Source organism: Leucoraja erinacea, chromosome 20 (assembly GCF_028641065.1).
Source record: "Leucoraja erinacea ecotype New England chromosome 20, Leri_hhj_1, whole genome shotgun sequence".
NCBI classification, from domain to species: domain Eukaryota; kingdom Metazoa; phylum Chordata; class Chondrichthyes; order Rajiformes; family Rajidae; genus Leucoraja; species Leucoraja erinaceus.
Window position 1 is genome coordinate 173935 of NC_073396.1, and position 17432 is coordinate 191366.

General features: G+C 42.4%; 1 protein-coding gene across 1 annotated transcript in view; it reads right to left on the bottom strand.

Annotated features, from left to right (window-relative positions):
- The window catches only part of smg1 (SMG1 nonsense mediated mRNA decay associated PI3K related kinase), a 154926-nt gene that overhangs the window by 92620 nt on the left and 44874 nt on the right, over window positions 1–17432 (bottom strand). The window contains exons 24-33 of the mRNA XM_055651886.1: window positions 15962–16110; window positions 11295–11496; window positions 10990–11099; window positions 9842–9989; window positions 9026–9185; window positions 3750–3870; window positions 3129–3377; window positions 2120–2407; window positions 1891–2035; window positions 1574–1712 (exon numbers count right to left, since the gene is read on the bottom strand). Coding sequence (XP_055507861.1) covers window positions 1574–1712; window positions 1891–2035; window positions 2120–2407; window positions 3129–3377; window positions 3750–3870; window positions 9026–9185; window positions 9842–9989; window positions 10990–11099; window positions 11295–11496; window positions 15962–16110 — 1711 coding nt within the window. The remainder of the gene's footprint in view (window positions 1–1573; window positions 1713–1890; window positions 2036–2119; window positions 2408–3128; window positions 3378–3749; window positions 3871–9025; window positions 9186–9841; window positions 9990–10989; window positions 11100–11294; window positions 11497–15961; window positions 16111–17432) is intronic.

Here is a 17432-nt window from a genome sequence, read left to right on the forward strand (position 1 = left end):
AAAGCGAATGGTATGTTAGCATTCATAGCAAAAGGACTTGAGTATAGGAGCAGGGAGGTTCTACTGCAGTTGTACAGGGTCTTGGTGAGACCACACCTGGAGCATTGCGTACAGTTTTGGTCTCCTAATCTGAGGAAGCACATTCTTGCCATAGAGGGAGTACAGAGAAGGTTCACCAGACTGATTCCTGGGATGTCAGGACTTTCATATGAAGAAAGACTGGATAGACTCGGCTTGTGCTCGCTAGAATTTAGAAGATTGAGGGGGGATCTTATAGAAACTTACAAAATTCTTAAGGGGTTGGACAGGCTAGATGCAGGAAGATTGTTCCCGATGTTGGGGAAGTCCAGAACAAGGGGTCACAGTTTAAGGATAAAGGGGAAATCTTTTAGGACTGATATGAGAAAAGCATTTTTTAAACAGAGAGTGGTGAATCTCTGGAATTCTCTGCCACAGAATGTAGTTGAGGCCAGTTCATTGGCTATATTTAAGAGGGAGTTAGATGTGGCCCTTGTGGCTAAAGGGATCAGGGGGTATGGAGAGAAAGCAGGTACAGGATACTGATGTGGCTGATTAGCCATGATCATATTGAATAGAGGTGCAAGCTTGAAGGTCCGAATCGCCTACTCCGCCACCTATTTTCTATGTTTCCAATCTTACCCAGCACATCCTATGTCACCCCTTGCTAAGGACTGAATTTCATTCCTACCAGAAGAGATACCCCACCTCCTCATCCCTGACTGGCTTTCTGATAGGACGTGTAACCTTCAACTCAGCTCCCAGCTCAGATACTCTTTCAGCCACGTCTCTCACAGCGGTTCCCCCCCCCCCCCATATTTAGTTTTAAGCCCTATCTATGGCCTTGGTTATGTTTGCCAAGACCCTGGTCTCAGCCAGGTTCAAGTGGAGACAGTCCCTTCGGAACAGTTCCCTCCTTCTATAATATTAGTGCCAATGTCCCATGATTTCAAATCCACTTCTTCCACACCAATCTTTGAGCCACGCAATCAACTCTTTAATCTTCTCAACCCTATGCCAATTTGCATGTGGCTCCGGTAGCAATCCAGAGATTATTACCTTTTTGGTTCTGCTTTTCAATTTAATCCCTAGCTATTCAACTTCCCTTAGCATAACCTCTTAGCATAACCTTGTTCTCCCTGCATCATTGGTACCCACATGGACCATGATGACTGGATCTATCCCCTTCAACTTCAAATTCCTCTGCAGGTTACACAAGATGTCTTGAACCTGGACACCAGGCAGGCAACAGACTTTGATGCCAAAGATGTGCAGGTTTGTAGGTTAATTGGCATCTGTAAATTGCCCCTAGTTTGTAAGGAGTGGATGCAAAAGTAGGATAACAGAACTCGTAGTCGGCATGGACTCTGTGATTCGAAGGGCCTGTTAATGTTATCTTGCCAAACTAAATTTTGAGTATACAAACTTAATAATACAACTATTTATATTCATTTTTCAGATATATAGCTTGGATTTAATCTTAACAAAAAATATTTGAGGCATATATTTCATGTGAAATGATAAAAACAAAAGAGCATACTTTTCCAATATTCACCTGAATTCCAGTTGGTCGACACAAAGCTTGTCCCAAAATTCCATAAATTGTTTCTCTGTCTTCTTCAGATGTCTTTTCTGGAAGTAGATTTTGAACTTCTGCCTTCTCTCTGGTCAGAAGTGGAATACCTTCACCCTGACTGTTTCAAAGTACAACCAAAAACTGATCACAAATTGTAGAATCCATGTAGAAGGCAATGTTCGTTCTTGACCACAAATAAGTGAGTCAACGTAAATTTATGGAGTATAACATATATTATCAATTTATTAATCCCAATCCATTTGTATGTAATTTGATCCAATCACTCACATACTTACCTAGCATTATCAACCACCTTTCTGCCCCATCTGTATGCCCAACTAGCCAAAGATGCCCAAGACTTGGCTATCTCAGGTGCTTGAATTGCCGACAGATGATACAGCTGCCCTAAAATGAAGTCCGGTTCTCCAACTCCTATATTCACTGAAAATAAACAAAGGTAATGTTAGTTTTAAGAATGTACAAATCTCTTGCTCATTGGTGTGAAATGAATGTCAGCATTCCCACCTGTTGATTCTGCCACCATTTTGGGACAATCTGCTTCCTCTATTAAACCAGGAGGGGTCAGCTCAGCCAAAGTGTGTATGTTTTTTGCCAGGGTTGGTAGGCCAATAATCGATTTTTGCTGCTGAGCTCTGAAGACTTGTTTCAGTTGAGTAGACATTTCTTTCCATTCTGCCTGAATCCACTTGGTCAATGTGAGTATCGACTTTGCAACTGCAGATTCTGATTTGGCAGATTTACAAAATACTATAGCACAGGAACTCAGCATTTCCATGGCATGCGTGGAATGACCTATTGACATTGATCAAATGTTTCAAATATTTAGTTTATCAACAGAGTATAATGTACTTCCAAAATAATTAACTTCACTAAAGCTCAGAACAGGCTTAAATTCAAAATCTCATATTTTGCAGACAGGAAAGCCTAGAATTTAAATAATATTAATTCCTGTCCATAATTACAGGTGCCATTGGCCCAGAGTATAGAAAGTCAAGCATTTCTCTGCAGAAGGTAATACTGCACATGGCATTATTCCACCTCATCATGGAGTTTAGAGACAGCTGAAGATAGATTTATTAACCTAGCTGTTGCAAAGAGTTCCTAAAGTCAGTCAAAAGAAAGGTAGACAAAAGTGCTGGAGAAACTCAGCGGGTGAGGCAGCATCTATGGAGCGAAGGAAATAGGCAACGTTTCGGGCCGAAACCCTTCTTCAGAAAGACTGGCAACAGGAGATGGTACCACCATGTGTGCACATTGCTTGATAACAAAAGTTCAGGTCATTTTCATACCAGTAAATGGAATGACAGAATGAAAATAATTTACTTTCATTCTGTCATTCCATTTACTGATAAAAATGAATTTAATCCATTTTAAAATAAGCCTGTAATGTTACAAAATGCGGAAAAAACAAAGGAGTCTGAATACTTTCTGCATGCATTGGAAAATAGCCAGAGATAATGAAAAATATATATATATTGGGAATAATTTATATTAAAATCTTTTCTTCAGTTACCTGCAGTGTATAACAGCTTTGACTTCTCGATATCAAGTTCTGGTCCCCACTTTTCATTAACAGTGCCGTGAAATGACATCTGTTTGAATAGATGCACCAAATCTCGCGTTGTGTTAACATCACTCAATGAAGTCTTACTGCACTGCTCAAGCAGTCTCGTGGCTAGAAGGACATTTCCCTGCTTACGAGCAAATTTAACTGCTGTGAGTCCCAGTTCCATGAGATGTCCATTAACTGAAGTACTGGAACCTGGACAAAAGATTTTACATTTTCAGATGTGAATACATTTTTAAACATTTAACATGTATGACATTTTTCAAATAGACATTTAAACATTCAAAAAAACATTTGGTTTAATGTTTGACTTTAATAAAAACAGTAAAACTTTCCTTATATTCAGGAAAGTTCCTAATTCAGAAAAACTTAAGATCTTCCTTGAGACTTTACCTGGTACCACAAATAACTTAATTGGTATTGCATCCGAGTCAACTAGCGTGAGCAAGCTATATATTTACCCATTGGAAGGAGGTAAAGAGAGATAAGGGGAAGTAACAAGAACATTAGCAAAAACAGAAGCTTGTTTTATTCATTTTTAAATTACTTCTATGGTAAATGTCTTACCTTTCAACTTTTCAGCTATTCGAGCTTGGTACAGAGTGTACCTTAAAGCCTGAAGCCAGGGACGAACATCATGTTGTTTACAAGATTGCAGAGCTTCACTATAGAGTGGCAAAAGGCAATCCTGCACAAACAATTTTGTTAATTAATATGAATTACATAATTCCACGTGTACAAAATTCACAGCTATTTCCAATTATGGGTGCATTCACATCACATCTAGAGCCCTGCCGTTGTTTTTTTTTTGCTGTGGTGTATTTATTGTAATGAGTTTTGCACAGTCCAAACCCTCAGTGACCATAACTCACTGGGGGTGGTAATTAAGCAACCTTCTCAGATTGCTCCAAACTACCAATGAACTTGTGCCATTTTATTGGCCTAGACAATTGAAACTGCCCGATGATCACAAATGAGTTGAATGACAAATGTAAATTGATATCTTGAATCATAAACAAAACAGGCAACTCTATACGTTTAAGAAGGAACTGCAGATGCTGGAAAATCAAAGGTAGACAAAAGTGCTGGAGAAACTCAGCGGGTGCGGAAGCATCTATGGAGCAAAGGAAATAGGCAAAGTTTCGGGTCTGAAGAAGGGTTTCGGCCCAAAATGTTGTCTATTTCCTTTGCTCCATAGATGCTGCCGCACCCGCTGAGTTTCTCCAGCACTTTTGTCTACCCAGGCAACTCTATACAGTCCTTTCATTGTATCCATGCCATGTGCTCCTAACATATCAATGTTCAGCAATGTATCAGGCCCTTTGGTCCACTATGTCTGTGGATGCCAATCTAACAAATCCCATCTGCTGCTGCTTGGTTTGCATCACTATTTCCTGCCTGTTCATGCGTCCATCGTAGGATTCATATTTTTCAAAACTCGCTTGTAGATTGGTTATTTCCTACTAGCCAATTGTAGTGCTTGTTAGTAGTGACTCCGCCTAATATGCGTTTTATATTAACAAGTATTTGCCTATGCCAGTCAGTATGAGTAGCTGCTAGGAAATGTAATGAGCTGCAGTTCGATGCTGTAAGTTTGATCTGTGTTTGACTCGACTCATTACATGGCGTCAGAGAGCGAGTCTTACCTACTCCGTTCACGTTTATCGGGTTTTGTTTTTTTAATTAATTTGCTAGTTATCTCTATCATGCCAAACTCGTCTTCGCCGTCCCAGTCCTCTGATCTTTGACTGACAGTGATGAACGCTGGCGTCTTTTTGAGCGTGACAACATTCACTGTTCGCACCGTTCATCGCAACAACCCTCCTGATGTGCGTGCTTCTGTATTACTCAACGTAGCTGGCCCTGAGGCAATGAATTGTGCCGACAATTTCACATTTGAGCCTTCCGCTTTGGATGCCTGCCGTTTGCACAGGTCCTAGTGCCTGCAGAGACGATTGATGTCTCGTTTGAATGTAGTTTTTATTAAAAAAATGTTGTATATGTGTGTGTGTGTGGGGGCGGGGGTGGGGCAACTTTTAAAATCTATCCCCTGCACGGAGAACCCGACCTTTACTCTGTCGGGTCTCCGTTGTCGTTGGGGCCGAGCACCGTGGAGCGGCCTCCAGCAGGAACGACCTGGGGCTCCAGTCGCGGAGCCTGCAGACCTACTCACCATCATGGAGCTGGCCGAGTTCGGAGCGGGTGGAGCTGTGGTGGCGCGCTGCTGTGACCCGACCCCGGAGATTCGGAGGCTCCAACCGCAGGTCTGGTGGACAGTGACACCGGGAGCCCGCGGGTCCCTGCTGGGAGACCGCTTTTCGGGGCTTCCGCAACGGCAACTTCACCCGCCCGAGTTGCGGGGTTGAAGAGTACCTGGAGCGGGGCCTTACATCATCGCCTGGCGCGGCTTGGAATGGCTGCGGGACTTTGCTAGCGCACGCCGGGGGCTCCAACAACAAGACCCGGAGCGTGGCCTTGCATCACCCGGCGCGGCGTAAATGGCTGCGGGACAATTACCATCGCCCGCCGGGGGCTTTGACTCTGACATCGGGAGGGGAATGGGGAGTGCAGGGGAGAGATAAGTCTTTGCCTTCCATCACAGCGAGGAGGAGATGCGCTGTGATGGATGTTTGTGTAAATTGTGTTGTGTCTTGGTTCTTTCTTGTGTGTATGACTGCAGAAACAACATTTCGTTTGAACCTCAATGGGGTTCAAATGACAAATAAATTGTATTGTATCGTATTGTATTGTATTGTATTGTATGACCCTGCCATCTTGCTTGCAAAGTTCAGACAGTTGTGTGACCTGCCCTCGAACTACATTGTTGAACGAACCAAGTTTTATGCTCGTATGCAACAGATTGATGAACCGATTGAATGGTTTATTAGAGGCTTAAAACACATGGCTACACGCTGCCAATTTCGTGATCTGTGCGATGAACTCATACGTGATAATATTGTTGGAGGTATGCTTCATAGCAAGTTAAGGGATGAACTGCTTCGTAATACTGACCTAACCCTTAATCAAGCAGAGCACGCCTGTCGGATTGCTGAGATAAAATCTTCTCACATTAAGTCTGTGCCCTCCAGTCAGCGTTCGCAGTAGTGTCAATCTTACAGACACCTCCTCCCGTAACAGGCACTCCCAACCCTCTCCTGTCTGGCAGCAGAGAGGATCTACTGTTCGATGTCAAAATTGCAACTATTTTCATGCTACGGGTCGACATTTCTGTATTGCTTATGGGAAAACCTGCAACTTCTACAATAAATTAAACCACGTTGCTAGTTGCTGCTGTTCCCGTGCGACTCAACCAGCTCCAAGGACAAGCCTGCACCTGTTACAACATGAGCTTGCTGATAACGAATTCCAAGAGCCTGACTTGCCATCCCGCGCTCAGCTCTCAGAAAGTACAGATACCAGCTCTGCCATCCACTCTGTCCTCCCTTCGTCTAACGAGCAACTTGACCCTGAGGTAACCATATTTGTGAACAGACCCTTGATCGCTAAGGTTGATACGGGTGCCAAATGCAATGTCATCTCGTTATCAGAGTTTTTTTTTAAATCGTAATGCTGAACGTATCAGAAAGGCATCAGCCTCGCTTCGGACTTACCGGGGAGATGTTCTACATGCACTTGGACAAACTAATTTAAAGTGCATCATAGACAAACAGCCCCATACCTTAAAGTTTTATATTGTCAAGGGGGATTCAGGGACTTTGCTCGGTATCAATGCATGCCACGATCTAGGCCTGGTATACTTTGGTTGCGCTCTCCATCAACTCTTTCTCACTCAACAAGTATTCTCTCAATACAAAGACCTGTTTAATGACAAACTTGGCAAGTTGCCCCTCAAATACCACATTGTTGTCGATCCCAACGTCACTCCTGTGGTTCGAGCACCACATCGTGTTCCACATGCCATGGGTGACAAAGTTCACAATGAATTCAAGCGGATGGTCTCCATGGGTGTTATTGCTGAAGTTACAGATGCATCTGACTGGGTTTCCACCATGGTGGTCACAACAAAAAAAGAGGAGATCTGTATCTGCATAAACCCCAGAGATCTTAACACTGCTATCAAATGCCCACACTACCCTATGCATACAATAGAGGACGTTGCTGCTCAAATAGGCAACGCATCAGTATTCTCCGTTCTGGATGCCAAAAGCTCGTTTTGCTCTAGCCGTTACTCTAGCTTTTTGCGTCTATCGTCAGTTTAAACCAGCATCAGCAGTTCCTTCCTACACACACGATACTATACGATAGAACACTTTTTTTGGTTTCTAGTTTATAACATTGTTTAGAGTACTATGTTTACATATTCTGTTGTGCTGCTGCAAGGATTTAATTGTTCTAACTGGGACGTGAGAGGATAAAACACTCTTGACTCACATCGCTAATGTGTGGGATAGAAGTAGCGTACGGGTGATCAACGGTCAGCGTGGACTTGGTGGGCCGAATGGCCTGTTTCCACGCTGAATTTATAAATTAAACTAAACACACTAAAACCAGAGGGAGTCTAAAGAAGGACCTCTACCCCCAAAATGTCACTCAATTTCTTCTATTTCTTCTATCCAATTAAAGATGGATGCTGGCTGCTCCAATTTAAGATAGTTATTTTTTTTCCCCCCCCCGCACAAAGTCAAAGTATTTTATTGTCATGTGTCCCAATAGGACAATTAAATTCTTGCTTCACCCTAGAATATGTAAACATAATACAGAACAGGAGATATAAAAGTTCAGTGCGTCTATATACCCAACCAGACGCAACTAAATATTATATAGATATATTATTTTTTTCACCCCAAGAACATATATATATACCATATTTTGCTTATAGTCCAAGTCATATATATATATATATATATATATACACATATATAATATAGTATTATTATTGTCATATATGTCACCAGATAGGACAATTAAATATCACATATATTGCTTGCTGCATATATATATATACACACCAGATATATGTAACACACATAATACAGAACAGGAGATACACAAATATATATTCAGTGCATATATATATATATATACATATATATAGACCATATATATATATATATATATATATATATACACACAATAAATAAATAGATACAAGTGCAATAGGCTGTTGTTGTTCAGAGTTTTGAGTTTGGTGGTGGACCCTTCATCACCTCCAGTTTAAATCCCATTTAGAATATTTTTGGAGTAACTCTTGCTCCCTGAAGCAAGAGGTACTCCAGGGAGTTACTCCAGCTCCAGGGAGTGATTCTGCGTTGGTTTTCAGCGGTCGCGGCGAGGTGGTGGCAAGGCAGCAATGGCGGCCAGATCTCCCACAATGCACAGGGAAGGTGAAAATGCTCGGCGCCGGCCAGTGCCCATGTGCAGGGCGGCCGATGATGTGCTGGCCATGCTTGTGCGCATGTGCAAGGCGACCGGCCGTGCCGGCGGACGAGGAGCAGTCAGAGAGCGGAGAGCGGAGCCCAGCGGCCCGGACACGGACGGCTGGCGGAGAGTGACAGAGAGAGAGAGAGAGATAGAGAGGGGGGCCCCATTCGCAGTTGAACGGCAGGTGTCCCGGGTGCTTGCCAAGCCGGGCAAACATGGAACAGCTTTTAGGTTGGCTGGCATGACTTTAGGTGGCAATTGGCACCCGGACAGCCGTTAATTTTGAGCCCTGCCTTGGTGAAGGAATAACATTTAAGGATTCCTAGTTGGTTGTGATGAGGACATTGGGATTCTACAAGATAGATAAACTGTAAGATTGGGTGAAAACTTGACAACTGAAGTTTAATGTGTTTGATACGTCTTGTAACAAGTTCTACCTGTTAGAAGTTTAGAAAACATACCTCAGTGGACAACTTGTTTGTCACAGTATTCTCAAGAGCAGTTGAACAGTACAGCTGTAGCGTGCTCATCATTGGCAGAGACCCTGCCATCGATAATGTGGAGAGTCTCAATGGCCCCACAGCAATTCGAGCCATCTGCTTCAGATACTTCACTGTGTGCCTGATTTATAAATATGCATTCAAAAATCTCATTAATTATACATTTTACTTTTGAGAAAGTAATTTCTTATTTTAAACTTGTAATTTTTACAGTTGCTAATTCATTCTAGATGCTGGAAGAAACACCAGGCAATCAACTATACTATACCGCTCCCCAACTGCACTGCTGCCAATCAGAAAATGGTTGTAGAACAGATGGATACAAGATAACTTTTTTAAATGCATCAGCAGATGACTCATTTACCAAAATTATATTCAGCATTCCAATGTCAAATTTTTCTTCTTGATTCTAAAAATCTTTAGGTCACAAATATTGCAAGTCCTGATGCCATGTTAATTGGAAGATAAAGCAAGAATTACATAAGCAAAATTTTGATGCTTCACAATTAAGATGACCACCAAATTGCTCAGGTCCAGAGTGCCAAAATAAATTATTACCAAGTAATTTTTGAACTAAAGTTTTCCAAAAGATATGCAATGGCACAAATTATTCTTAAATGTGGTTCATGTAGATTTGAAAAAAAATGGAATTTGTGAACCTTCTCAGAAATATATTGTTCCAAAAATATTCACAGTTGCTTTTTAAAATCAACTGAAACAAATTGCATCCAAAATAATCAACCACCACAGTGTTAGCAGATTAACACGTGCACTTACTCAGTGCTATTCTGGATCTTTTTTTCCTGTTCGGTTTGTTCAATAGTTGAGGAAAAACACACTGCACTTCTCAAGAGTTGAACCTCAATGGCCTTTTGAAGTTCCCTTGGGTCAGGACTCATCACATTTGGAAGCAGCTTCTTCATGTCTACAAAAGAATGTTCAGTATTTATCATATTTTCACCTCAAAGATTAACAGCTCAATCTGGAGATAAATATATCCAAGAAAGCAATTATTAAATTGGAGAATTAGAAAATAAAAATTAGAAATAGCTTTCAGTTGACCCATGCATAAAATCAGTAAAATCTAACGTGGAAGATTATTCTCTTTTTAGATGAGAAGTTTATCCTGAAAGATGAGAGGTTTAGACAAGGCTGAATGTAAAGTCAGGGGTATTCACAGAAGATCAACAAGGTTTTTCTCTAAACGTAGGAGGCAATTAGAAGCAAAGAAATGTAGGTGTCATTATACTGTTTACAGTAGATAATTATTTAGGTTATGTAATAAAAAGTTAACTATTCTGGAATTTCTGTGCATAAATCAAGTGCATTATCAACCAATTTATCAACTGGACAGAACATAAATTCAGTGATTTTAAAACGTTCAAATTATTAAGCTTTTTAATTCCTAACCATTCATGAGCAGATTTTGGTTTAATAAAAGGCAGTCCCCAGATAGAAAAGTAAGATACTCTGCAAAGTGAGGGCACTCTTATGCCTAGATCATTAAACTATTCATTTTTTTAATACATTAAAATATTAAAAATATTTTGCGTCAAACCTTATCATGAGTATAGTGTTTGGATTTAGGCACTAGATACCCCAATAAATATTGCCAGGGGATTGTGTCCAAAATCAAAGACAGGATTGTAATCACTTGTGTGGAGCACGTGGAATGATAATTGAAGTACAGCAAAAAACATTGGAGAAGCTCGGTGGACCTTTGATGTCGCAAATGGAATTTCCAGAAATGAAAACAAAAGTTGATAGGCAAGAGTACAAATGGCAAAGGTGGGTAAATCACAATCTAAATTGCAGAAAAGACTTCAGGATTGTAATTGCTTATATGTTATAAATTATACTTTGTATCTAAATTCTACTGGGAAAGCACTCCAAATCATGACTCAAAGGATGTTATTCTTACATACCTAATTTTTCTTTAGCAGCTCCATTTATGAAATTGATATCCTCCCCAGGTAATAATTCCAGTTGTTCCTGACATGCAGAAAAATCACCACATTCAAAACTACCGAGAGCTCTGTAACAAAAATCACCAAGGCATTAGATTCTTCTCGTCTGATCATTTCTGCAGATTGAGCTTCAGTCTAGTTATTTTTTATAATTGTAATATTCTGCCAAATGGAGATGCCCTTGCTTTTCAAAATGTACATTGTTCAGGCAAGTTGATTGTATAGACAATGTACAAATTAGACATTGCAGTATCGTTGCTAACCTGATGTAGTTTAAATCAGCCTTCATGTGAATGGATGATCCATTAGTTCCTTTCTTCAAGGCTAATGTAGAATTTTGCCATTCCTCCACTGCTGGCCAGTCAGTTAATGAAATGTAACATTCACAAGCTTTGTTTGCCAAATAATTCACTACTTCAGGGGATGTATCACTTTGCTTTGTAAGAACAGTCTTCTTGCTTTCAGCTATTAAAAAAAAAAGCGATATTAGTGATAGTGCCAAGATGCAGTGTACAAATGGGGCACAGGATGTGGGTTTGGTAGATTATCCAAGCGGAATACGAGGTGCTGTTCCTCCAGCTTACATGCAGCCTCATTCTGACAATGGAGGCAGCCCAGGACAGAAAGTTCAGTGTAGGAATGGAAAGGGGAGTTAAAATAGTTAACAACCAGCAGTTACAGTAGGCCTTGGCAGACCAGGTGCAAGTTTTCAGCAAAATGGTCACTGAGTCTGCACTTGGTCCGATGTAAAGGCAGCCGCAACAGGAATATCGGATGTAGTAGATGAGGCTAGAGAAGGTGTACTGGAACCTCACTCACCTGGAAGGATTGCTGGGGTCCTTGGATGGATGTGAGGGAGGAATGTATATGGACCAAAGGTAGACACAAAATGCTGGAGTAACTCAGCGGGTCAGGCAACATCTCTGGGGAGAAGGAATGGGTGATGTTTTGGGTCGAGACCCTTCGTAAGACTGATGTCAAGGGAGGGGGCGGGACAGATAGAATGTAGTAGGAGACAGTAAGACTAGTGGGAGAACTGGGACGGGGGAGGGGATGGGGAGAGAATGCGAAGGCTATCTGAAGTTAGGGAAGTCAATGTTTATACTGCTGGGGTGTAAGCTACCCAAGCGAAATATGAGGCGCTGTTCCTCCAATTTGCACTGGGCTTCACTCTGACAATGGAGGAGGCCCAGGACAGAATGGTCGGATTGGGAATGGGAGGGGGAATTGCTGAGTCACTGGGAGAACAGGCAGGTTAAGACGGACTGAGCAGGGGTGTTCAGCGAAGCGATCGCCGAGCCTATGCTTGGTCTCGCTGATATAGAGCAGTTAACACCTGGAACAGCAGACACAGTAGATGAGGTTGGAGGAGCTGCAAGTGAATCTCTGCCTCACCTGGACAGACTGATTGGGTCCAGATTTAAACCAGCATCTGCAGTTCTTTCCTACACATGTATATGGACCAGCTCAATCCATGACCACAAGACATTGCAGGGAGTTGTGGATGTAGCCCATACCATCACGCAAAACAACCACTGTTCCATTGACTCCATCTACACTTCATGCGCCTTGGCAACACCACCAGCATCATCAAGGACCAGTCTCATCCCTCTTTGTCCCTCTCCCATCAGGTAAGCTGTCCTGACTGACCTCCCATCTACAATGGAGACCTTTGAACTATCTTTAATTGGACTTTATCTTGCACTAAATGTTAAACTCTTGGCAGCTTGATTGCAATCATGTATGGCCTTTTCTTTGAATGCACCTTAGTACACTAACTCCTAAACTACACCAAGGACTTCAATAAAGCAAACCTTACGAAATCGCTCCAACTTCCAACAACATGTTTCCTGCTGCACCAGAGGACCAAACACTGCTACACCACCATCAAGAATGCCTATCGTTCCATTCCTCGCCCTCACTTCGGTAAATCCGACCATGCCGCGGAGCTGCTTCTTCCTGCCTACAGGCAGCAATTAAAGAGCGCACCCCCAGAGGTGAGTGCTGTGCAAAGCTGGTCGGGGGGGGGCAGAGGAACAACTCCAGGACTGTTTGGAATCTGTAGATTGGGCAATGTTCAGGGACTCGACAATGGACCAGAATGAATACGCCACAGTCGCTACAGACTTCATAAAGAAATGTGTGGAGGACTGCATCCCGACAAAAAACTTCTGAGTGTTTCCCAATCAGAAGCCTTGGATGAACTTTGAGATCTGCACTCTCCTGAAGACCAGACACTGGGCATTCATGTCTGATGATACAGTGGTCTACAAGAAGGCAAGATACGACATTGGTAAGGCCATCAAAAAGGCCAAAAGGGACTTCTGCTCCAAGCTGGAGGATGACAGATGTTCGGCAACTGTGGCGGGGCCTGAATGCAATCACCTCCTACAAGGCTCAAATGTCGGCGTAGCATCACTCCCTGACGAGCTCAATGCATTTTACGCACGCTTTGATAGGGAGAACACTGATGTGCCTTCTCGAGCCCCCATTCGCTGGGATGGTATTTCAGTCACAGTCACAGAGGCCTGTGTCAGAAAATCCTTCAGAGGGGTGGACCCTCGAAAAGCGCCTGGACCTGATGGTATACCCGGGTCGTATTCTAAAAACCTGTGCGGACCAACTGGCTGGAGTTTTTATGGGCATTTTCAACATCTCGCTTCTGAGATTCCCACCTGCTTTAAAAGGGCATCTATAATACCGGTGTCAAAGAAGAGCAAGGTGACGTGCCTCAATGACTATCAACCAGTGGCAATAACGTCAGTGGTGATGAAGAGCTTCGAGAGGTTGATCATGGTGCAAATCAACTCCTACCTCGAGAAACACCTGGACCCACTGCAGTTCGCTTACCGCCACAATAGATCAACGGTGGATGCGATCTCGCTGGCTCTCCACTCCGTTCTGGACCACTTGGACAACAAAAACTCATATGTCAGGCTGTTATTCATTGATTAGAGCTCGGCATTTAATACAATCATCCCCTCCAAGCTGGTTATCAAATTTTCAGAACTGGGTCTCTGCGCATCCCTCTGCAATTGGATCCTCGACTTCCTCATTCATAGACCACAGACTGTTCGAATTGGTGGAAAAGTGTCAGCCTCGATACCAATCAGCACGGGAGCATCTCAAGGCTGCATGCTCAACCCCCTGCTGTACTCACTCTATACTCATGACTGCGTAGCCGGTCATAGTGCGAACTCCGTCATCAAGTTCGCTGACGACACCACTGTTGTGGGACGTATCACTGATGGGGACGAGTCAGAGTATAGAAGTGAGATCAATCGACTGACCAATTGGTGCCAGCACAATAACCTGGCCCTCAACACCAGCAAAACTAAGGAACTGATTGTGGACTTTGGAGGGGGTAGGATGGGGACGCACAGTCCCGTTTATATCAACGGGTCGATGGTGGAAAGAGTCAAGAGCTTCAAATTCCTGGACATGCACATCTCTGAAGATCTCTCCTGGTCCGAGAACACTTATGCTATTATAAAGAAAGCACATCAGCGCCTCTACTTCCTGAGAAGATTACGGAGAGTCGGTATGTCGAGGATTCTCTCTAACTTCTACAGGTGCACAGTAGAGAGCAAGCTGACCGGTTGCATCGTGGCTTGGTTCGGCAACTTGAGTGCCCAGGAGCAAAAAAGACTACAAAAAGCAGTAAAAACTGCCCAGTCCATCATCGGCTCTGACCTCCCTACCATCAAGGGGATCTATCGCAGTCGCTGCCTCAAAAAGGCTGCCAACATCATCTAGGACCCACACCATCTGGCCACACACTCATCTCCCCGCTACCTTCAGGTGGAAAGTACAGGAGCCTGAAGACTGCAACGTCCAGGTTCAGAAACAGCTTCTTCCCCACAGCCATCAGGCTATTGAACTCAACTCAAACAAAACTCTGAACATTAATAGCCCATTATCAGTTTATTTGCACTTTATCTGTTTTATTTATCAATGTGTGTATATATTTATACAATGGTATATGGACACACTGATCTGTTCTGTATTCATGCCTACTATATTCAGTTGTGCTGAAGCAAAGCAAGAATCTCATTGTCCTATCTGGGACACATGACAATAAAGTCTCTTGAATCTTGAATCTACCTATCCATTGCCAAGCTCTGTCCTGACCCTCCTCTCTTCCAGTTCCCACCCCATCCCCCCATCAACCACAATAACCAGTCTGATGAAGGATCCCAACCTTCAACAAAAAGTCAGGTATGTTCTCCAGAGATGCCGCCTGACCTGCTGAGTTTGCTCAACACTTTGATTTTGTTAGTAAACCAGCATATGCAGGTCCTTGTTTCTTCATTTAATTCTCCAAACTAGTCCACCAGCTTCAACACATTGTTTGGACATTAGACTTCCAAAATAAGATAATACTCTAAGCTCCATAGTAAGCAATCTCCAAGTGGACAAAAAACTCTGATTCGACAATCTGGCCTCCTTGACAATACGCAACTCATGGGAAACCTGGGCCTGGGTTTGCTGAAAGAGAAGCCCCAAGCACCCAAGTAAATGGAGGTCAAGCCCAGCAGTAGAGTGAGCAAAATCTGTGGATCCTGCATTGGAATAAGTCATTTCCAAACCCACAGAACTGTAGTGAAATTCTCAATGCTGAGAGAAAGCTTATGAAGGCAAGAATTAAACAAAAACAGCATAGGGTTTAAACTAGTGTTCAAACCTCAGGCTTATAAAACATATATGAACTTCTATAGCTCTTTAAACATTATAGCCCATTCATTATTTTTGAAATGTATCCAAAAGGGCATTTCTATTGCCATATGTTACACATCTCTTGTACTGGTCATTTTCAGATTTACAATGCAGAGGCTGGTCAACCAGCCTAAAATTATGCCGCTCAGAGCAAGAATATTCACCAGCCCTTTAATTAATTAATGTATTTAATATATACAAATCCTTCACTCACCGTTCCCTGCATGCTTAGGGCTGGCAAAATTACCACCGCTACTGCTGTTAGGTACTTTGAGAAGGGATTTGTCAAGGCCTTTGATGGAGCAGTCTACTCCTGTCATGGAACACAGTTGTTCCTGGTATTCATTTGCTGCCTTTTCAAATCTGAAACAATAAACAGAATGCAGAACTATGAAAGAAATGTTGGTTTTAAATGTCATCTCAAATAGAACTCTGCAGAGAATAAAGTACCAAATGATCCCTGGCAGAGCAACATTACAGGAAAATCAAGGTGGTAACACCATCATCATTTTACATCTTTAGTTTTTCGAATTTCAAGGAGCTTCTCAACACTAGGCAATGAAATCACTAAGATAGACACAAATTGCTGGAGTAACTCAGCAGGTCAGCATCCCCAGACAACATAGATAGGCGATGTTACAGGCCTGGGACCCATCTTCAGTCTGATGGATGTCCCAGTTACGAGCCATTTTAACTCCCCTTCCCATTTCCACACTGACCTTTTGCCTTGGGCCATCTTCATTGCCAGTGAGGCCACGTGCAAAATGGACAAACTGCACCTTATATTCCACTTGGGCAGCATACAATGTAACCCAATGGTATGAACATTAAATTCTGCCATTTCAGATGGGAACCCCCTTTTCTGCCCTCTTCCCTGTGCCACACCTGGTTACGTACCTATTTCATTTTCCCTTCCCCTGCACCGTCTCCTTCCACCTCAATACCTTTCTCTGGCTTCACATTTCACGTCTCCTCTACCCTTTATCTCACACTGCCTTTTCATCTCCACTCTTTGTCCAACCATCTGCCAATCAAAAACACTTCACTTGTATTCACTGATCACTTGCCAGGCTTTATCCTGCCCCCACAATTCTTCCAGCATCCTCTCCCCTAGTACCAAGAATCTGGCCCAAAATGCTGCTTGTCCATCTTCTTCAGGGATGCTGCCTGACCCACTAAGTGATCCAACAAAGTGTTTCTTTCAATAAACCAACATCTGTAGTTCCTTGCGTTGACAAATCGCCAGGAGAGTTTTGTTTGGTTTGTCACATGCAGCTTTTAAATCTTTTCAATCCAAGTTATGACAAAGAACGCAAGAAAATTATCGTGATATTCTATGATTCTAGCGAGTTATATTACAGCCTGTCATAAATATGCATGCAAACATTACACAGCTTGGGATAAAACTGCCAGGAAATTCACTGATGTCTGCAGTGTGGTAAAAAAAATCCATTGTTACACTATCCTCCATTTCTATTCTGAAACATAAATAACATACCTGCTGAATGGACAAGAGCAGTGCGTCTGAAACTATTCCAGTGACATTCACCCGAGTCTTTTATCACAATATTTAATTCACCCTCGACTAAATTTTCTTGTTTTTTTGGTAATTTTTGTCTTATTCTCCCTTGTGTATAATTTTATATATAATTTATTTCATCACATGAGCAAAAAACGTAAATTAA